We start from the raw sequence: 23,088 nt of genomic DNA, 5'->3' as shown, positions 1-23,088 counted from the left end.
CGGAACTTCCCAAGGATCGCGAGATTAGCCAGGATCCTACGAGACAGAGGAAGAGGATACAAAATCTCGCGAAAATTAGTTAAGGTGTACTTCACGCGAGATCTCTATCAACCCATCCTTCCCTTAGTTGCCAGTTGCTTCAATCCTCACACTGCTTAGTATTGAACTTGTGGGCAGGTGGATTTTGGCCTCTTTGCAAAAACCGGCATTTTCATTTTACAAATAAAAATATCTAACTCTGACCCACAGCAACCTAACGAGACTCTGTTGCAAAATAAAAATGACTGGAGAGAGCCCAAGGGTAAAGCGCCCCTGGGTTTAATCCCTAGTACCAAAAAAAAAAGAAATAAAAAATCTCTAGCTCTCTTTACTGAAAAATTTGTTTGAGATTTTGTTTTGTCCTGGAGATTGAACTCAGGAGCGCTTAATCACTGAACAGCATCCCTAGCCCTTTGTATTTTAATAAAATAAAATATATTTATTTTGAGACAAGCTTTTGCTAAGTAGTTGAGGCTGGCCTTGAACTTGCAATCCTCCCTCATCCTTCAAAGCCGCTATGATAACACACGTGTGCCACTGTGCCCAAAAATAAGACAGTAAGTTTAGGCTGGGGGTGTACTTCATTGGGGACGGTTTATTCCACATAACAGGGACCGGGTTCATTCCCAACACCACCAAAAGAAAAGAAAAGTAAGTTTCTGTGAGTTACTAACTGTAATAACTGTATCAACCTAACAAGAACCATTTTCTTTCTTCTTTTTCAAATAAATATTTCTTTAGTAATATTTTTGAAGTTCTGTGACAATTTTGGATTAATGTAAAACTGCTGGTTTGTAGCAGTCAATGCAACTAATGCTATTAGAAATAGTTATTATTTCTCATTGTGTCCCTTTTTTGTGATCCTAGTGAAAACAGGAAGCTTCACTTGTTTTCTGTACTACACTGTGAATCACAAAGAATGTGTGATTATCTCTGTGTCCTTATATTCTCACAAAGGGAAATTCAGGGTAATGCAGAGAACTTCCTCACCATTGGAACCGAAGAACCACCCTAAAATACAGTAGTGCTAGCAACAGGCGCTTAACCACTGAGCCACACCCCCAGTCCTATTTTGTATTTTATTTAGAGACAGCTTCTCACTGAGTTGATTAGCACCTGGCTAAATTTTTGAGGTTGGCTTTGAAATAGCCATCCTCCTGTCTGAGCTTCCTGGGCTGCTGGGATTACATGTGTGTACCACAGCACCGGTAGGGTGAAACCTCTTAAGGCTACTTTTAAGTATTCTTTACTGATACACATCCTTTAAAATAATAACTGCAAAAAGTTGGATTTGCCTAATTTGCTCCAAGATTTTTTTTTTTTTAAATGGTTCCAGGAATTGAACCCAGGGGTGCTTAACCACTGACCCCTATCCCCAGCTCATTTTTTAATTTTGAGACAGGGTCTTACTAAATGGCTTATGGCCTAAGTTGCTGAGGCTGGCATTGAACTTGTGATGATCCCCTTGCCTCAGCCTGACAAGTTGCTGAGGTTACAGGTCTGCACCACCATGCCCTTGCTCCAAGAATTTATGCAGTATATTACTAGCTCAAATTTTTCTAACATTTCAAAAACATCTATTCAAACATCTCCAAAGCAATCCCAGCAGATACTGCAGTCCAGGTGAACAGGCACAGCACTATAAATTTAATAACTCTTTGGGAATACATGCGAAAATGTTTACTGCCACAAAGATATCTATAACATGCCCCTTGAAAGTACAATGCAATTTTTTTCTGTTGCCTATTGCTTATTCTCATTCCTTAGGATCTCTAGACAGTTGTTTGGGGCAGAATTGCCCATTGTTTCTGAATCCCCAATACCTAGTACTATACTTGGTCTAATGAGCAGATCTATTACTGGATCTAAACACTCTGCTAGACCCAACTTTTCTCGCTTTGCCAATTCCCAACCACATTGGCCTTTTCTTTCTCTCTTACAGAAAATACCTGCACTCCTTCCTCTCCCAAAGTTCTTCAACAGATTTCTAAAGCTGCTAGGAAGTCTCTACTCCACCAGCCTCACCTCGCTAATCCTTTTTTATGTATGATGCTGAGAATTTTTTTTAATATTTTTTTTAACTTGTAGAGAGACACAATGTCTTTATTTTATTTATTTATTTATTTTTATGTGGTGCTGAGGATTGAACCCAGTGCCTCACATATGCTAGGCAAATGCTCTACCAACTGAGCTACAACCCCAACCCTTGTGCTGGGGATTTAACCCAGGTCCTTGCTAATGCTATGTTTGCACTCTTACCACTGAGCTACATCCCCAGCCAGGCCTTCTTAGTTCTCCATTTAAACATCCCTTCCTGGGGCTGGGGATGTATGTGGCTCAAGCAGTAGCACGCTCGCCTGGCATGCGTGCGGCCCGGGTTCGATCCTCAGCACCACATACAAACAAAGATGTTGTGTCCGCCGAGAACTAAGATAAATAAATATTAAAAAAAAAAAAAAATTCTCTCTCTCTCTCTCATCTCTCTCTCTAAAAATAAATAAATAAATAAATAAATATCCCTTCCTCTAAACAGGCAAAATGGCACACACCTATAATTCCAGATATTTAAGAGGCTGAGGCATGAGAATCCTTCCCATTTCAAGCCCAGCATCAGCAATTTAGTGGGACCCTGTCTCAAAACAAAAAAATTAAAAAGACAGGAATGTAGCTCAATGATAAAGTGCCCCTGCTTTAATCCACAGTACTAAATAAATAAATAAATTTCCCTTCCTCTAGACAACAGAAACAACATTTCTCTTACCTCTGAGGGTTTTTTTTTTTTTAATATTTATTTAGTAGTAGGTGAACACACAGTATCTGTATTTATTTTTATATGGTGCTGGGGGTTGAACCCAGTGCCTCACTCATGCGAGGCAAGCACTTTACGACTGAGCTACAGCCTCAGCCCCCAATCTCTGAGTTTTTCTGTTAAATTATTTCAAACTTTTCCACCCAAAACTTCGTTTTTTAAAAACATTTATTTATTTATGTATGTATCTTTAATTTTAGGTGGATACATTAGTTTGCTTTTATGTGGTGCCCAGGTTCAAACCCAGTGTCTCATGCATGTTAGGCGTTCACTCTACCATTGAGCCACCACTCCAGCCCCCAGAATCTCTTAATAGTAATTTCATCATCAGCATGTGATGATTTGCTTCATGTCTCTCTTCCTTGCTGGTGTCAGGAAGGCTGCACTTGGGCTTTCACTACTCTCTCCAGTGCCTAGTACAGCTCCTGTCACCTGTCATGAACTTAATGCATGTTGTTGGAATAAATTGATGGGGTTGTCAGATAAAATAGAGAATATTAACTTAAATTTGAATTTCAGATAATTGAATATTTTTAGTATAAACTATGTCCCAGATATTATATAACATAAATATTATGTAATATGAATCTGGCAACTCTTAGGAGTACAGAAAGCATTTATCCAAGCAAAAATTTGAAAGATGGGTTTATATTTTAAAATACTGCACCTTGTGCTGGGTTTTTAGCACAGTGGTAGAGTACTTGCATAGCATGCATGAGGCACTGAGTTTGATCCTCAGCACCACATAAAAATAAATAAACAAATAAAGGTATTGTGAGCCACAATCCCAGCCCTATGCTTTATTTTCTAATGGCAATTTTTTTTTTTTTCTTTTGTGGTACTGGGCATGGAACACAGGGCTTGGCACATGTTAAGCAAGTGCTTTACCACTAAACAATACCCTCATCCTGTTTTCTTATTTTGAGACAAGGGCTGACTAAATTGCTTAGGCTGGCCTTGGGCTTGTGGTTCTCCTGCCTCAGCCCCCCAATTAGATGGGATTCTAGACATGCTCCACAAAGCTGTCTCATGAAACTGTTTATAAAATCAATAATAATTTCTGTACTAAGTTTAGCTAAGATAATTTAAACTTATAAAACGTATAAATACTGCAAACCAAATGTTGTTTGCAGAATAGAATGAGAAGTTATTTCTCATTGCAAAATGCAGATAAAAGAACATCAATGAAAAAATTGTATTGCAGTGGCACACATCCCAGCTACTCTGGAAACTGAGGCAGGAGGATTGTAAATTTGAGACCAACCTCAGTAATATATTGAGACTCTGTTTCAAAATAAAACGTTTAGGGCTGGGGTTATGGCTCAGTGATAGAGTGCTTGCCTTGAAGGTGTAAAGCACTGGGTTCGATTGTCAGCACCACATATAAATAAATTATTAAAATAAAGGTCCATCAGGGCTAGGGTTGTGGCTCAAGCGGTAGCGCGCTCCTCTGGCATGCGTGCGGCCCGGGTTCAATCCTCAGCACCACATACAAACAAAGATGTTGTGTCCGCCGAAAACTAAAAAACAAATATTAAAAAAAAAAATCTCTAAAATAAAGGTCCATCAACAACCAAAAAAATGTTTAAAAAAAAAAAAATTGGGAGTGGTGGTGAACACCTATAATCCCAGTGGCCCAGGACACTGAGACAGAAGGATCATGAATTCAAAGCCAGCTTCATCAACTCATTGAGACCCTCCTGGGTATAATCCCCAGTTCAGAATTTTTTAAAAGGAAAAATAAGAATAAGAAATTAGGGGGCTGGGGATGTGGCTCAAGTGGTAGAGCGCTCGCCTGGCATGCGTGTGGCCCAGGTTCAATCCTCAGCTCCACATACAAACAAAGATGTTGTGTCCGCCGAAAACTAAAAAATAAATATTAAAAAAAAAAAAAAAAGAAAGAAAGAAAAGATGGAAGAAAAGAAAAAAAGACAGAAGGTTCCTAGTAACTGAGGAGGCTAGGTGGGAGGTTTGCAAGTTCAAGGCTAGCCTCAGCTACTTAGCAAGGCCCTAAATAACTTACTGAGACCTTGTCTCTAAATTTAAAAAAATAAATAAATAAAAATTTAAAAAAAAAAGATCTCAGTGATAAAGCACCCCTGGGTTCAATCTCTAGTACAAAAAAAGAAAATTAAAAAGAACAATCTTCTTATGTGGCAAAATGGGTAATGGGTAAATTGTGAAAAATTAAGCTTTGAGGGAGGCTCCAGAGGACTCTTGAAATCTCAAATATAAACTAACTGTTTTTGGAGGTGGGGGATGTTAAAAATATAAAATACATCTAGACATGGTGATATACACGTGTAATCCGATAAAGCTTGACTGACAATTTATTAAGATTCTGTGTCAGGATTAAGAGCACTGGGGATATCCCCTCAGTGGTAAAGTCCCCACTACCACAAAAATAAAAACAAAGAATCAAATCAAACCATTGGTGAGGACCTTTATATCCAGGCTCTCCTGCAGTGAATAAGTAGTTATCATATGTGAGTTCGAGTACCTCATTTTTAATTTTATCCTTCTTTTCCCTCTCTCTCTCTCTCTCTCTCTCTCTGTCTCTCTCTCTCTGTCTCTCTTTTTTTTTTTTTTTTTTTTTTGTGTGTGTGTGTGTGTGTGTGCTGGGGATTGAACCCAGGGCCTTGAGCTTGGGAGACAAGTACTTTACCAACTGAGGTATTCCCCCACCCCCATTCTTTTTATTTGTTAGCATTTATTTTAATTCCATAGGAGATTAAAAAGTGGTCATGAGAATTGGAGCACTTGCCTAGCATGGTCAAGATTCTAGATTCACCCTCAGCATGGCAAAAAAAGAAAAGAGATCATGAAAACTAATCTTCTAAATTTACAACCAAATGCTGGGCATGATAGTACATGCCAGTAATCCCAGAGATCAGGAGGCCAAAGCTGGAAGCTAGTGGATCCCAAGTTCAAGGCCAGCCTCAGCAATTTAGCAAGAGTCTATTTCAAAAATAAAAAGGGGGAGCTGGAGATGTGGCTCAAGCAGTAGCGCGCTTGCCTGGCATGCATGAGGCCCGGGTTCGATCCTTAGCACCACATACAAACAACGATGTTGTGTCCGCCAAGAACTAAAAAATAAATATTAAAATTCTCTCTCTCTCTTTAAAAAAACAAACAAACAAGACTTTAAAAAAAATTCCATTGATTCAGAATGTTATTATTAAAAATAAATAAATAAATAAATAAATAATAAAAGGGGATGTTGTTCAGTGGTTAAGTGCCCTTGGATTCAGTTGCCAGTACCAATAACAACAAAAAAATTACAATCAAAATTTAGGGACTCAAACATTATTTATTTATTTTTTCAAACATTTAGATTTAATTTTTTTTTATACCAGAACATTTTATACAAGAACATTTTAGGCAGTGATTTGAGAATGGATTTTACCTTTATTCAGAATATTTTTCTGGTCTCTGGCTTACTGATTTTCTTTTTTGTTTTTATAGAAGGTTTATTTGGGGCTCATGGTATCAGAGGTTTTAGTCTTTTTGTTCATCATCAGCTGACTGCATTGCTCTGGGCTCGAGGTGAGGCAGAACATCATGGCAGAGGGCATGGTAGAGGAGAATTGCTCAGTTTATGGTAGTTGGGATGGAGACACAGTGAATATAAAAATCTAATCACTCTTCCTGGTCCCATTAAAATGCCCCTCCTTTTAAAATTTTTTAATTAGTTTATTTTTGGTAGGTTTTATATTCTGCAAGATATGTGAATGCTAATACACAAGGGGGGAAAGGAAGAACAGAAGTTCAATAGATTAGACAAAGGGGAATGAAGGGAAGGGAGGAGGGATAGGGATAAGAAAGACAGTGGGATGAATCTAACATAACTTTCTTATGTACATATATGAATACACCCCTAGTGAATCTCAATATCCTGTACATCCACAAAGCTGGGATCCTAATTAGAATAAAACATACTCCATATTTGTATAAATAATATATTTAAATATATAAGTGTATAAATAAACTCTACTGTCACATATAACTAAAAATAACACATAAGTAAAAAATATAGTAAAAAAAAAAATTTGTTTTTTGGTAATCAAGATTGAACCTAGGGGCACTTGACCAGGAAGCTACCACCCTGTAAGGTTCTTGCTTAGCATCTGGAAGGCCATCTTAAGTGACAGCCTCCATGTTTAATAAAAAGTTTCGCTTTCCTGCCCAAGGGCCTTTTTGAGAAGGATCATGACTTCCACATCCCAACCCTACCCTTAAGCACCTGCATTAGGACCTGCCAGGCTGAGCCTGCCCTATAAGAGTTGTGGAACCCAAGCCTATTTTGCCTGTCTTCCTCTATGGAGAAATGTGCCTTTGTCAGCTCTGACAAATAAACTCTCCTGTTATCTCTTCTCTGCCTGATTGCCTGGTCTCTGTCTTTCATTTCTTGTCTTTTGTTTCTCATTTTCCTTTCACACCCCAGTCCTTTTTTTTTTTTTTTTTTTTTTTTTTGGAGACAGTTTCCCTCTAAGTTGCTGAAGCTGGCACTGAATTTGCTATCCTCCTGCCTCAGCCTGCCTCAGGATTCCCTTCCCTCCTAGTTATTGTGATTGCCTTCACAAATTGCCCCTAGTAGCCAAGCGCAATGGCACATGCCTATAATCCCAGCAGCTCAGGAGGTTGACACAGGTGGATCACAAGTTTAAAGCCAGCCTCAGCAAAAGCTAGCCTCTAAGCAATTCAGTAAGACCCTGTCTCTAAATAAAATACAAAATAGGACTATGTATGTTGCTCAGTGGTCAAGTACTCCTGAGTTCAATTCCTGGTACCCCAAACAAAACAACAAAATAAATTGCCCCTAATTTTCATTTATTTATTTATTTTAGTTGTAGCTGGACACAATACCTTCATTTATTTTTATGTGGTGCCAAGATGGAACCCAGTGCCTCACACATGCTCAGCAAGTGCTCTATCACTGAGCCTCAACCCCGGCCCTTTATTTATTTATTTATATTGCTGGGGATGGAACCCAGAGTCTCCAGCATGTTAGGCTCTACCACTGAACTACACTCCCAGCCCCGAAAAGCTTTCTCTCCCAGTCACTTCTGAGCGTTCAGTGCTCCCTGTCATTCTCTCTCTCTCTTTTTTTTTTTCTTTATTTTTGTGTTGTCCATGAACCTTGATGTTATTTATTTATTTATTTTGTATGGGATGCTGAGAATCCAACCCAGTGTCTCAACACATGCTAGGCAATTGCTCTAATACTGAGCTACAACCCCAGGCCCAACTCCATGTCATTCTTATGACATTTATTACCTTATATCTTATAGTACAATATGCTGTCTATATTCTACTTGAAAGCCTATTTAAATGGGTACTATTACAAGTAGAAGGGTTTTGAAATTTAATAAATTCAATATTTATTTATTTGGCAACAGGGATTGAACCCAAGGGCCCTTACTACTGAGCCACATCCCAAGCCCTTTTTATTTTTTTTATCTTTTAGTTGTTGATAGACCTTTATTTTACTTATTTATATGTGGTGCTGTTGTGCTGAGAATTGAACCCAGTGCCTCATACATGCCAGGCAATTGCGCTACTGCTGAGCCCCAGCCCCAGCCCCAGCCCTTTTTATTTTTTGAGACAGGATCTTGCTAGGTTGCTGAGACTGACTTCAAACTTGTGATCCTTCTGCCTCAGCCTCCCATGCTGCTGGGATTACATGCTGTGTGCCATCACAACCTGATTATTTATTTGGTGCTGGTGATTGAACCCAGGGCTTCAGGTATGGTAGATGCACATTTACCACTGGGGCTATATCCCCGGATCCTCACATATAAATTTGTTGAAGGAAAGAATGAAGACGCTTGGGTCATGTTACCTCTCTGTGACTTTGTTTTCTCTTACACAGTCCCATGTCAGCGTTGCAAAGAAGGAATGGGCTAATGCATGTTTGAGGTTTTGAAAACTTAGAGACCAGTATAAGGTATTTTCTTTTCTTGTTAATAGTTACAATATTTTGCGTGAGGTTAAAAGGCTAAATTATCCGCAAGAGCCTTGGGACTATCTCAAAAACAGACGAACTTTAAGGCTTTTAGATTTGAAGAGGGCAGAGAGGTAGTGCCTTATGATGGAAGAGTTTGTGCTTTAGTATCAGAGATACATGTTTGATTCTTGGTTGCAGCACTCGCTAGACTACCTGTATTACCCTCAATTATTTAACTTCTCTGAATATGGAATTGCATTATCTATAAAGCAGTCATGAGGATATCATGTCCTGCAGGGTAGCTGTGAGTATTAGAGATAACATAAGTAAAATGTTGGCACGTAGCTTACACTATAAATATGGGAAGCAAGCCAGGTGAGGTAGTGATCGCCCCTAATCCTAGTGACCCAGGAGGCTTTAGGAGTCCAAGTTAGAAGGATGGAAAGTTCCAGGCTAAGTCTGGGGGAGGGGGCACTCTGGAGGGTGAGGCAGAAGGATAACTCATTCAAAGCCAGTCTCAGCAATTTAGCAAGATCCTCAGCAATTTGGTAAAATACTATCTCAAAATAAAATGGCTTAGCCAGGAGTGGTGGTGCACACTAGTGAAGCCAGATTCAAAGTTAGGTAGTCAGTGTAGTTGGATAAATCGGGTCTAATACCTAGTGAAATCTAAAATGGAGGCCATGCTGAGAATGATTCCAGGAAAGGCAGGACAACTCATGGAAAGTTAATGAAGTCCTGAGAAATGCCCTAGGCCCAAAGCCCATCCCAAAGAAGTGTTAATAAACAGCCCCCAGCAAACTTGAAGGTGCTAACTCAGAAGTCCTTCCTGCTCAGACTACTTCTTTGGCCCACCTGTGTCCCACCCCTAGGGCCTTCCCACCTACATTCCATCAATGAAAGAACTATAAAAAGGGGAGACAACAGCCCTTCCACGGATTCCACCTCTTGTGTCCCCTTGGGTCCCCTTCTTCCTCCGGGAGAAGTCTTTTCTGCTGTCCTTTACTAAACTTCTAATCTCTACTCTGACCTTGCCTCAGTGTGTGCTTTTCTGGTGTTATTCTTCAACATCGGGGAAGTAAGGACTCCTCACCGGCCAACAGCGGTAATACTAGGAATCCCAGCTACACCGGGAGGCTGAAGAAGGGGGAATCACAAGTTCAAAGCCCACTCTCCCACAGTAAAAATTAATGAGGGTGGGGCTGGGGATATACCTCAGTTGGTAGAGTGCGTGCCTGGAATACACAAGGCCTTGGGTACAATTCCCAGCACCACAAGAAAAATTGAGAAAGAAAAATAATGAGGACTCGGAAGTGGCTTAGTGGTAAAGCACCCCTGGGTTAAATTCCCAATATCACAAACAGAATAAATAAATAAATAAATAGGAATGGGATGTTGCTCAGCAATAAAGCCCTTCTGGGTTCAATCCCTGTTCCGCAAAACAAAACCAAGAAAACAACAACAAAAAACTAATTAAAAATAAAAGTGCGGGGGGGGGGGCGTGGGTTGTGGCTCAGCGGTAGAGCGCTCTCCTAGCACTTGCGAGGCCCTCGGTTCGATCCTCAGCACCACATAAAAATAAATAATGATATTGTGTCGAACTAAAAAATAAATATTAAAAAAAAAGTGCGAAGCTTTTCAAATATTCAGGGACTTGAAATGTCACCACGTTCGCCCTTTACCCTGTTAAAAACACTTTTATCATGGTAGCTAAAAGGCTTGCTTAAAAGTACCGTAAAATGCTTTTGCACCGGAACCTGCGGATATTGGCTCAATGAGTTACCAGTACGGTTCACGTTTATATATATATATTTTTGCTAACTGTTTCTGTAAAGCTTTCCTCAAATAAAAAGGTGGAAGCTTATCGCGAGAATCTGCGGGACGCTTTTCTCGTCTAGGTTCCTGTTCTCGCGTTGTTAGATTGAGTAGTGGGGAGAGGCGAAAAGGAAGCTAGAAGTATCGCGAGAGTTGTGCTCTCGCGGTATTTCCTGCGATCGCCCCTCCCCCCTCCCCCAAGTGCCGTTTCGGTTTAATCTAGTGTGTGACTGAGATCTGTGTGAGGGAGCGAGTGTGAGTGTGAGGTATTGAGGCGAGGCGAAGGCTAGAAAAGGGGCTTCCCTCAGGAGAGAGGGACAAAGGGGGCGTGAGGTACCTAGTTCGCGGGACCCCGGCGACAGGAAGCCGCCCTGAGCCGGGCTACCGGGTAGGGGAAGGGCCCGCGCAGTCTTCACAGGGCCCCAGAGCCCGAGTCGGCCCCACATCCCCGGGCCGTCGGCTACCTACTTCCTCCACCTCTAGGCGCGGAGGCCTGAGGACTGGTTCCGCGGGGTTGGGGGTTGCAGACTTAAGGAGCTACTCGTTGTCTCGCAACTCCACTGCTGAGGAACTCTCATTTCTTCCCTCGCTCCTTCACCCCCCACCTCATGTAGGAGGGTGCTGAGGATTCGGGAGGGAGGAGGAGCCTGGCCTACCGTCCCTTCCCTCCCCACCACCTTCTAGGGGCACTTTGGTGGGCGTGGATTTAGGGTTGGGGGGGGTGGGTGGGGGTTACTTCTTGGAGTGCTGGGGAACTTTTTCCCCTTCTTAAGGCCAGGGGAAAGGGAATGCCCAATTCAGAGAGACATGGGGGCAAGAAGGACGGGAGTGGAGGAGCTTCTGGAACTTTGCAGCCGTCATCGGGAGGTGGCAGCTCCAACAGCAGAGAGCGTCACCGATTGGTGTCGAAGCACAAGAGGCATAAGTCCAAGCACTCCAAAGACATGGGGTTGGTGACCCCCGAAGCATCCTTGGGTACAGTTATCAAACCTTTGGTGGAGTATGATGACATCAGCTCTGATTCAGACACCTTCTCTGACGACATGGCCTTCAAATTAGATAGGAGGGAGAATGATGAACGTCGTGGAACGGATCGGAGTGACCGCCTGCACAAACATCGTCACCACCAGCACAGGCGTTCCCGGGACTTACTAAAAACTAAACAGACTGAAAAAGAAAAAAACCAGGAAGTCTCCAGCAAGTCGGGATCGATGAAAGACCGAGTATCAGGAAGTTCAAAGCGTTCAAATGAGGAGAACGATGACTATGGAAAGGCACAGATATCCAAGAGCAGCAGCAAGGAATCCAGGTCATCCAAACTCCATAAGGAAAAGACCCGGAAAGAACGTGAGCTAAAGTCTGGACACAAAGATCGGAGTAAAAGTCATCGGAAAAGGGAAACACCCAAAAGTTACAAAACAGTGGACAGCCCCAAACGGAGATCCAGGAGTCCCCACAGGAAATGGTCTGACAGCTCCAAACAAGATGACAGCCCCTCAGGAGCTTCTTATGGCCAAGATTATGACGTTAGTCCTCCGAGATCTCATACTTCTAGCAATTATGACTCCTACAAGAAGAGTCCTGGAAGTACCTCAAGAAGGCAGTCCATCAGCCCCCCTTACAAGGAGCCTTCTGCCTATCAGTCCGGTACCCGGTCACCCAGCCCCTACAGTAGACGACAGAGGTCTGTGAGTCCTTATAGCCGGAGACGGTCGTCCAGCTATGAAAGGAGTGGCTCTTACAGCGGGAGATCACCCAGTCCCTATGGTCGAAGGCGCTCCAGCAGCCCTTTCATGAGCAAGCGGTCTCTCAGTCGAAGTCCGCTCCCCAGGTGAGCTTTTGTCTAACAGTCCTTCCAGAGGTAGGGTGGGTTGTGAGGAACTGGCAGTTAGTCATGATAACTTTTTGTTGAAGACCCCAGTGTTTGTGCTTGATTAGGACACTTTGCCATTGGCTAGTCATTGAAGTAGATAAATCTGGTCTCCCCTTACTCCAGAATTTGAGAAGTAAAGATTTCACATGCCTGCAGCTTTTAAAGGTAGGTACTTCCAGTAGTGGGATCTTCAGGTGTATGCTTCTGTGTGAGAGAAATGGGCTTTTGTCTGGTGAGTGCAGAGCATTGTTAATTTTAGATCCTATTTCTGTTGCTTTGCCTCAAGTTTTTAAAAAAATCCCCTTGGTGTTAGTACTTAAACTTTCTTGGACCTGACTAGAGACTTGAGTGATTATAACTTTTCATTTGTGTTCTCTTGAGGCTATTCGCTTAGGTCATCCTCCCATTTGTGCTGTAAACTGAGTCTCCAAACCTGTAAGTTTATTCATTGCCTAATTGACAGGCAGAGTTCTATATTTTAATGGATGTTTGAGAGGAAATTCACCTGATTAGGTGGTTTTCTTTTTGACATTAAATAACCTAGAAATAATTGGTCCCTAGGACAATTTCTCTCTCTCTCTCTCTCTCTCTCTCTCTCTCTCTGATACCAGGAATTGAATCCAGGGGCACTTAGTCACTGAGCAACATCTCCAGCCCATTTTGTTATTTATTTATTTTTTAAAACATATTTTTTAGTTGTTCATAGACCTTTACTTTATTTGCTTATTTATATGTGGTGCTAGGGATTGAACCCAGTGCCTCACACGAATGAAGCATGTGTTCTACTGCTAAGCTACAACTCCAGCCCCCCATTTTATTTTTTATTTTGAGAAAGGGTCTCACTAAGTTGCTTAGGCCTCACTGAATTGCTGAGGCTGACTTTGAACTCTCCATCCTCCTGCCTCAGCCTTCCAAGTTTGGGATTACAGGCATGTGCCACCATGGCCAACCCAATTTGGTTTTCTTTACAACTTTACTAAATGGTACCTTGTGACCACTGACAGTTTTCAAAATCTTTCTCTAAAAATATGGTAATAATGTCTTCACAATATTTTTGTGAGAAAGGCATATTAGAAATTTCAGCCTTAGAGTATATTATCTGTGGAAAACTGTTTCAGTTCCTAGGCAATGAAATATACCTTATATATTTGAGGACTCATCTGTGTCTACAAAAGAAAAATGTGAGCTTTTATTGAAACTGAGTGGAATCCTAATGCTCCTTTGTGACCTTTGGAAAATGATTTAATTTCTCCATGAATAAAATAGAGATAATAATTATCTACTTCTAGAGTTGTTGTATTAAATTAATATGAAGTGCATATCATACATTGTACCACTCAGTAAATTCTGTGAATGAGGATAATGTCATTGAATGCTAGTAAAGAAATTACACTAATTTAAAAAAATTCATGCAGTGTTTTGTATGTCATTGTAATTTTTGGTGATTTAAAGTTATAATTATTCAGAAACTAGTGTGAATTCATCAAATTGCAGAGTTCCTAACTGTCAAGGGTTGAAGTTTCTTAATATTTTCATCTCAATTTATTATTATTTTGTCAGGGGAAGGCCCTGGTGATTGAACCCATGGGCACTTAACTACTGAGCTACATTTCTTAGTCCTTTATTTATTTATTTTTTGAGACAGGAGCTTGCTGAATTGCCTAGGCTGGCCTTAAACCTGTGATCCTCCGTTCTCAGTCTCCCTAGTTGCTGAAATTACAGGAGTTCAATGTGTTCCCAGCTTACTGTTTAAAAATAATAATAATAAAATTAAAACACAGGTTAAAAGAATTATAGTGGACTGGTGTTGTGGTGAACGCCTGTAACCCAGCAGCTTGGGAGGCTGATACGGGAGAAACTCAAAGCTAGCCTTGGCAACTGGGAGGCGCACTAAGCAACTCAGTGAGACCCAGTCTCTAAATAAAATACAAAATAGCACTGGGGATGTGGCTCAGTGGTGGAGTACCCCTGAGTTCAATCTCTGCTACAAAAAAAAAAAAAATTATAATGAACACCTATATATTATATAACACCTAGAGTCTACACTTAATATTTGCCATATATTTTACCACATACCTATTGATCTCTTCATCAGTCCATCTTTTGATTCATCTTTAAGTTGCATGCATCAGTACACATCATTCTAAAGACTTCAGCATGTATGCCATTTCCTAGAACCCAGTGTTTTTTGGAGGGGTGAAGGGTAAATTTATATATCACAAAATGCATAAGTCTTTAGTGTGCCATTTGTAAATTATCATGTATAGATTTTTTTTTTGGTACTGGCAATTGAACTCAGGGACACTTTCCCAATGAGCTACATCCCCACCTTTTTTTTTTTTTTTTTTTTTTTTTTTTTGAGTTTTCATTTTGAGACTAAGTTGCATAGAGACTAAGTTGAAGAGGCTGTCCTCAAACTTGCAATCCTCCAGTCTCAACCTCTCATGTTGGGATTATAGGCATGCACCACTGTGCCCAGTTAACAGCATAGTTTTGTTTTTGTTTTTTCTTACTTGTAGATGGACACAATACCTTTATTTTTAGGTGGTGCTGAGGATTGAACCTAGTGCCTCACGTGTGCTAGGCAAGCACTCTCCCAGAGCCACAATACCAGCCCCAATAGCATAGTTTTTTTCCCTTTTTTTTTTTTGGTGATGGGGGTAGCAGGGATTGAGCTCAGGGTAAGCTGAGCCACATGCCCAGTCAGGTTTTGTACTTTGTTTAGAGGCAGGGTCTCACTGAGTAGCTTAGTGCCTCCTCTCCTATTTTAGCCTTCCAAGCCACTGGGATTACAGGTGTGCGCCACCGTGCCCAGCAACAGCAGCATAGTTTTTAAAGGAAGTTTAAGAAGTATTCTTAGAATATGTTTTTTTGTGAGAGGATTTTTTTTAAGGCTATTAAAAGAATTTTTACTAGGATGGAACTTTTGAATATATAATGAAGTTGGGGGTGGTGTTGTGGCTTAGGAGAGAGTGCATGCCTATAATCCTAGCAATTTGGGAGGCTGAAACAGGAGGATCTTGAGTTCAAAGCCAGCCTCAGCAACTTAGTGAAACCCTGTTTCGAAAAATAAAAAGGAGGGCTGGGACTGTAGCTCAGTGGTAGAGCGCTTGACTTCCATGTGTAAGACCCTGGGTTCGGTCCCCAGCACCACATAAAAACAAATAAAAATAAAGATATTGTGTCCATCTACAACTAAAAAAAAATGTTAAAAAAAAAAAAAAAAGAAAGGAAAAGAAAAAAAGGAGTGGGGATGTGGCTCAGGGGTTAAGTGGGTTCAATCTCCAGTACCAAAAAAAAGAGAAGGGGCGAATGCAGCCCAGTGATTGAGCATTCGTGGGGTTTAATTCCCAGTATTGAAAAAATAAAAATAATACACTAAAATGCATTCCATTAGAAACTGCTTCCAGTTTTGGATTAGAGAAAATAGCGATTCTCAAATGCTCTTTAGTAAGTTGAGGAAGTTCTGCTAATTAATGGAAACAAGTGCAGTAAAGGCAAATAAAAATATAGAAAGAATTGAAGACACTGTGTGATAGTAGAGGATGCAAATATAAATATTACATCATTTATCCAGAAACACATGCATGTTTTTTTTGTTGATTTGTAAATATATTTGTATGTATGCACTACAAATTTTTCCTCATTCATTGGAATTGTCAACAATAAGTACAGCATTTTATAGAGTTAAAGAGTAGAGGAACATACAGATCCCTTTAGTATTCTCTGAAAAACAAACACTGTCAGAATACAACAATCAATTTCATTTTAAAAAACTGGAAATGCTTTAGCATAAATTTAACGTCATTGCATACGCCAAATCAGCAGTAATTAATAGTGATTTTATTTTAAATGGGTAAACATTCAGGGGGAAAGTACATTTTTTAGGTTATTTTTTGCTCCCTATATTTTTCTTATTTGTTGTCCCTTCTCCCCTTTTTTTCTTTGGATAGACTTGAAACTTAACTCGTGTTTGTATTACTAAAATAACCAAATGGGAAACCAAATGTCCTATTAATGATAGACTTCTGCAGCGTGGTGGTCTGAAATCCTAGTGAATGGGGAGACTGAGGTTGGAGGATCAAGAGTTGGAGACCAGCCTCAGCAATTTAGCAAGATTCTGCCTCAAAAAAAAAAAAAAAAAAAAAAAAAAGACTGGGGATGTAGCTCAGTGGTAAAAGTACCCCTGGTTTCACTTTCCAGTTAAAAAAAAAAAAAAAAAAAGTTTCTGTTCCAAAATTGAATGATTTATAGCAAGATTGTCATGTTGAAAAACTAAAATCAGTGTTTTGGGTACTAGAGATTGAACTCAGGGCTTTTCACATGCTAGGTAAGCTCTCAAATCACTCAGCTACATCCCTAGTCCAATCTAAATTTTCTAATGCATGGTAGTATCTAGCATTACTTAACATTTAGGGTTTTAGACATTTTCTCCAGGATAGAAGTATTTTATCTCAACTATAATTCAAGTAGAAAACATACTCAGTCAAATATTTACAAAGAGGAGTATTAGTTTTCTTAACAGTGAGTAGATACTTGATAAATCTATTTAATTACTTTTTTTTTTTTTTTTGCACTAGGGATATGGCGTAAACACTAAGACATATCTTCAGCCTTTTTTATTATTTATTTATTTGGTACCAGGGATTGAAGCCAGGGGTGCTCAATCACTGAGCCACATCCCCAACCCTTTTTATTTATTTATTTAAAAAAATTTTTTTTAGTTGTAGATGGACACAATACCTTTATTTGTTTATTTTTATGTACCAGGGATTGAGCCCAGCACTCTGTCACTGAGCCACAACCCCAACATTATTTTTTAGTTTTTTGAATTAATTTTTAAAAAATATTTATTTTTTTAGGACTCAGTACCTTTATTTTGTTTGTTTATTTTTATGTGGTGCTGAGGATTGAACCTAGGACCTCTCAAGCGCTAGGTGAGCGTTCTCCGCTGAGCCATAACGCCAGCCCCTTATTTTTTATTTTGAGACAGGGTCTTGCTAAGTTGCTTGTGGTCTTGCTAAGTCGCTGAGGCTGGCTTTGGACTTGGATCCTCCTGCCTCAGCCTCCGAGCCACTGGGAACTTTACAGGTGTGCACCACCTTGCCTGACGTTTTTTTCTGTTTTTTTTTTTTTTTTTTTTTAATTTTGAGACAAGACCTTGCTAAGTTGCCTAGGGCCTCACTAAGTTGTTGAGGCTGCCCTTAAACTTGTGATCCTCCTGCCTCAGCCTTCACTCTCAGCTTTCTGGGATTACAGGTGTGTGCCACCATGCCCAGTGATTTAATTACTTTCAATATTTTTATGTTCATATATATGTTTTCATTGATGTTTTTTAGTACTATTTCTTCCAATAATAATTCTATATTTTAACTAATTTTTGAAATGAACTTCCAAAAGGAGTATAGATAAAAGAAAACTGTGGGTGCTGTCATGTGAGTTGTTTCCCTTACATATATATGCTGTTCATTTTGATTCATGTTAGTTTTTCATTGCCCACAGATAAAGGGAAATACTGATCTGAAATGGGAGCAATTTGTTTTAGACTAATGGCCAAATTATGTTTGTCCAGTCCCTTTTTTTTTTCAGTGCTGTGGATTGAACCCAGGTTCTCCTGCATTCTAGGCAAGTGTTCTTCTATTGAGCCAGATGTATGATATCTCCATATTCCTGTTTGCTTGTCTCACATTGATGCTTGAACAGATTAGGCTTTGGTAAAGAACAAAAAGAATTAATGAGACTGTTGTTTCAACTTGAAATAATTTGCCGCATAGATTTACCAGATTTTAGGCTCAGGTTGTAGCTCAGTGGTAGAGTGCTTGCCTAGAATGCAGGAGAACCTGGGTTCAATCCTCAACACCACATACATTAAAAAAAAAAAAAAGATATACCAGATTTTACTCCCCATTCTTCCTTAAGAAGGAAATTAATTGAACATGCAATAATGTAATAAAAATATAATACCTTGTCTTAATTATTTTTTTATTTTTAAATTAAAAAAAAAAAAAAAAAATATATATATATATATATATATATATATATATATATATATATATTTTAGGTGTAGATGGACACAACACAATGCCTTTATTTTTATGTGATACTGAGGAACCCGGGTCCTGCCCGTGCTAGGCGAGCACTGTGCTGCTAAGCCAGAATCCCAGCCCCACCTTGTCTTAATTATGAGTTCCTAAAAAGTTGATTGGAAATCATTTTATATGAAAAGGACCAGGAACTATCATATATGTATTTTTTTTTTAAAGAGGGAGGGAGAGAGAGAGAGAATTTTTAAAAAATATTTTAATATTATTTTTAGTGAATTTTTTTGAGAATTTTAATACTTATTTTTTTTAGTATTAAAAAAATAGTATTATCGGCAGACACAATATCTTTGTTTGTATGTGGTGCTGAGGATCAAACCCGGGCCGCACACATGCCAGCCCCAGGAACTATCATATTTTTTAAAAGCTTCTTCTTTTTTTTTTTTTTTTTTTTTTTGTGGTATTGGGGATTGAACCCAGGGCCTTGTGCATGCAAGGCAATCACTCTACCACCTGAGCTATATCCCCAGCCCTTTTTAAAACTACTACTTTTTTTTTTAATTTTTATTTTTTAGTTTTAGGTGGACACAATATCTTTATTTTATTTTTATGTGGTGTTGAGAATCGAACCCAGTGCCTCATGCATGCTAGGCGAGCGTGCTTCCACTTGAGCCACATCCCCAGCCCCAGCCTTTTTAAAAATTTCTAATGGGGCTGGGGATGTGGCTTAAGCGGTAGAGCGCTCGCCTGGCATGCGTGCGGCCCGGGTTCGATACTCAACACCACATACAAACAAAGATGTTGTGTCCACCGAAAACTAAAAAATAAATATTAAAAATTCTCTCTCTCTCTCTCTCTCTCTCTCTCTCACTCTCTCTTTAAAAAAAAAATTTCTAATGAATTATTTTGCTAAAAAATTTTCTCTAATTTGTCTACTTATGAATCCTAACTTTTTTAACATTGGGGGTTTGTTTACCATGTGCACAACTTTATCATAAATTAAGGTTATAAAGAACAACATATTTTCCGGGAATCTGCCAATTAAATAGCTCCTTAGTTTGAAAAGTTGGATTAACTTCTTGATTAATATAACTACCTTTATTATAGATTATGACTGTATCTTTTTTTTGTTTTGTTTTGTTTTGGGTGCTGGGGATCTAACCCAGGGCCTTGTGCATGCAAGGCAAGCACTGTACCAACTGAGCTAAATCCCCAGTCCTATTATTTTATTTTCACTTTATCAAAGATTGAAGCCAAAATTCTGAAAGTAAGCATTTGTGAATATGGCTATTTATTTCTTTTCCAATGTGGGAAAGAAATGTATTGTTTTGTCTTCCTTCATTTAAATAACGAACAATTTTTAGTGTTGTATGACTCAAATATGTTTTTGTGGAACATAGTTCCTCTTATCCATTTTTTTAAATGAACCTTGTATTTTAGGATAGTTTTAGATTTATAGAAAACATTGTTGTAATACTCAGGATTGAACTTTGGGGTGCTTTACCACTGAGCTACATCCCCAGTCCTTTTTATTTTGAAGCAGGGTTTTGCTGAGTTGTCCAGACTGGCCTTAAATTTGCTATTCTTCTGCCTCAGCCTCCTGAGTCTCTGGGACTATAGGCATGTGGTATCATGTCCAGTAATTTACAAAGAAATTGTGAAAGTGCTATGGGGAGTTTTTATATACGCCTATATCCAGTTTTCCTTGTTGTTAACATTATATTAGAGTAGTACTTTTGTTATAGATAATCAATATGGAAACATAATTATTAATTGAAGTCTAATTTATTCAGATCAGTCTTTACCTAATATCTATTTTCTGTTCCAGGATCTTAAGCATGATATTACATTTAATTTCCATGTCTTCTTAGGCTCCTTTTATTTGGGCTGGTTTCTGAAACTTTTATTTTGATGGTACCTAATTTATTTTTGGACGGATTTACTCAAAATGGGTTTAATACTTTAGTTCTGCTGGGTGCCATGACACATGCCTGTAATCCCAGTGACTCAGGAGGCTGAGATAAGAATATTGCAAGCTTGAAGTCCTGGGCAGTTTAGCAAGGCCCTCAGTGACTTGGTGAGACTCTCTCAAAATAAAATAGGACTGGGGATGTAGCTCAGTGGTAAAGTGCCCTGGGTTCAATCCCTAGTACCGAGGAGAGAAAAAAAAGTGAAAGTTTTCCATAGCTTTGCGTATCTGCTTTCTTCAGTATATTGCAATAGTCTATCCATTTTAAATTGCCTTTTTCTTTTCCAGTAGGAAATCCATGAAGTCCAGAAGTAGAAGTCCTGCATATTCAAGACACTCATCTTCTCATAGTAAAAAGAAGAGATCTGGGTCACGAAGTCGTCATTCCAGTATCTCACCAGTCAGGCTTCCACTGAATTCCAGCCTGGGAGCTGAACTCAGTAGAAAAAAGAAGGAGAGAGCAGCTGCTGCAGCTGCAGCAAAAATGGATGGAAAGGAATCAAAGGGTTCACCTATATTTTTACCTAGGAAAGAGAACAGTTCAGTGGAGGCTAAGGATTCAGGCTTGGAGTCTAAAAAGTTACCCAGAGGTGTAAAATTGGAAAAATGTGCCCCAGATACTGAACTGGTGAATGTAACGCATTCAAATACAGAGGTCAAAAATTCTGTAGATACAGGAAAGGTAAAGTTGGATGAGAACTCTGAGAAGCATCCTGTTAAAGATTTGAAAGCACAGGGAACAAGAGACTCTAAACCCATAGCACTGAAAGAGGAGATTGTTACTCCAAAGGAGACAGAGACACCAGAAAAGGAGACCCCTCCACCTCTCCCCATAATTACTTCTCCTCCACCTCCTTTACCAACTACTACACCTCCACCTCAGACACCTCCTCTGCCACCTTTGCCTCCACTACCAACTATTCCACAACAACCACCTCTGCCTCCTCCCCAACCAACATTTAGTCAGGTTCCTATTCCTAGTAGTTCTACTTTTCCCACTTCTACTCATCCAAGGACATCTACTCTGTCCTCTCAGGCAAATTCTCAGCCCCCTGTACAGGTTTCTATGAAGACTCAAGTAACTGTAACAGCTGCTATTCCACACTTGAAAACTTCCACGTTGCCTCCTCTGCCCCTCCCACCCTTGTTACCTGGAGATGATGACATCGATAGGTAAGTCCCATAGTTAACTGGAAAAAAATTAACCCTTTTGATCTAAGTGTAATGTGTTTTCTGTTTTTAAACTTTGTCAAAACTAGTGCTTTTTGGCTCAGGAGGTTGAAGCAGGAGAATTGCGAGTTCAAAGCCAACCTTGGCAACTTAGCAAAGCTCCAAGCAACTTAGCAAGACCCTGTCTCAAAATAAAAAATAAATAAATGTGGGGATGTGGCTCAGTGGTTAAGCACCTCTAGTTTAATCCCTAGTACCAAAAAATAAAATAAAATAAAATAAAATAATAATTCATGGAGTTGAGCACAGTGTACATACCTGTAATCCAGGTGACTTGGCTAGCTAAAACAAGCAATCGCAAGTTTGAGGCCACCTACAGCAAATTAGCACGACCCTATCTCCAAATTTAAGTAGTCTGGGGACATAGCTCAGTGGAAAAGCACCCCTGGATTCAATTCCCTACTAGTTCAATTAGTAGTTTTTAGACCCCCCAAAAACTACTAATGCATGGCTATTCAGATTGCTTTTATGAATAGAAAGTGCTTTTGAGGTTTGATTTCCCCCTAAGTGGAAAAATTCATATTGAAGATATAACTACTTAGGAATAAAGAATTAGGAGTTGAGGCCTACTAAACCCATTTTCATAGGTTTATTGATAAGGCTGGGTTTTTTGGGTGGTGATGCTAGGGATTGAACCCAGGGCCTTGTGCATGCAAGGCAAACACTCTACCAACTGAGCTATATCCTCAGCTCTGATAAGGCTAATTTTTTTTTTTTAATATTTATTTTTTTAGTTTTAGGGGGACACAATATCTTTATGTGGTGCTGAGGATCGAACCCCAGTGCCTCGCATATGCCAGGCGAATGCGCTACCACTTGAGCCACATCCCCAGCCCTGATAAGGCTAATTTTGATTCAGATTTTTTTAAAGTATTCCTCTGTTTTTTTGTTTGTTTTTTGCAATGCTAGGATTGAACTCAGGTCCTCATACATGCTAGGCAAACATCCTACCACTGAGCCACATCTGCAGCCCTCATCTGTATTTTTATTTTGAAAATTTTAGTGTCTTTAGAAAAATAAACAATATAATTAACAATCCTATGCTCTACTTGGTTCACCAATTATTAACTTTCTTCATATTTATTTTATTTCATTTACTATTTTCTTGGTACTGGGGATTGAACTCAGAGTGCTTAACCCCTGAGCCACATCTCCAACCCTTTTTATTTTTCATTTTGAGACAGGGTCTTTCTTAGTTGCTTAGGGACTTCCTAAGTTCCTGTGGCTGACTTGAACCTGTAATCCTCCTGCCTCAGTCTCCTGAGTCTCTGGGATTATAGGTGTATGCCACCATGCCCAGTCTATCACGTTTATTTTAACTGTAGTTATGATATTCTATATATATCAGTATGTCTCTCCTAATAG

The 23,088-nt window shown here is 39.5% G+C and overlaps 1 protein-coding gene and 1 non-coding gene across 10 annotated transcripts in view; one reads left to right on the top strand and one right to left on the bottom strand.

Moving 5' to 3' along the window:
- Nucleotides 1–11,351: 11,351 nt before the first annotated feature.
- The window catches only part of Cdk12 (cyclin dependent kinase 12), an 86,838-nt gene continuing 75,101 nt past the window's right edge, over nucleotides 11,352–23,088 (top strand). For 8 of the 9 annotated variants that reach the window (XM_076871529.1, XM_076871527.1, XM_076871525.1 and 5 more), the window contains exons 1-2: nucleotides 11,352–12,441; nucleotides 20,782–21,666. In XM_076871529.1, coding sequence (XP_076727644.1) covers nucleotides 11,399–12,441; nucleotides 20,782–21,666 — 1,928 coding nt within the window. In that variant the 5' untranslated portion in view covers nucleotides 11,352–11,398. The remainder of the gene's footprint in view (nucleotides 12,442–20,781; nucleotides 21,667–23,088) is intronic. The other variant, XM_076871523.1, reaches the window with a different exon arrangement.
- Nucleotides 22,339–22,409, bottom strand: Trnaa-ugc (transfer RNA alanine (anticodon UGC)). Its single transcript has one exon. It is a non-coding gene; the product is annotated as a tRNA-Ala (tRNA).

This window comes from Callospermophilus lateralis, chromosome 11 (assembly GCF_048772815.1).
Source record: "Callospermophilus lateralis isolate mCalLat2 chromosome 11, mCalLat2.hap1, whole genome shotgun sequence".
Lineage (NCBI taxonomy): Eukaryota > Metazoa > Chordata > Mammalia > Rodentia > Sciuridae > Callospermophilus > Callospermophilus lateralis.
The sequence above is the reverse complement of the archived record's forward strand: the minus strand, read 5'-3'. Positions and strand labels throughout refer to the sequence as shown.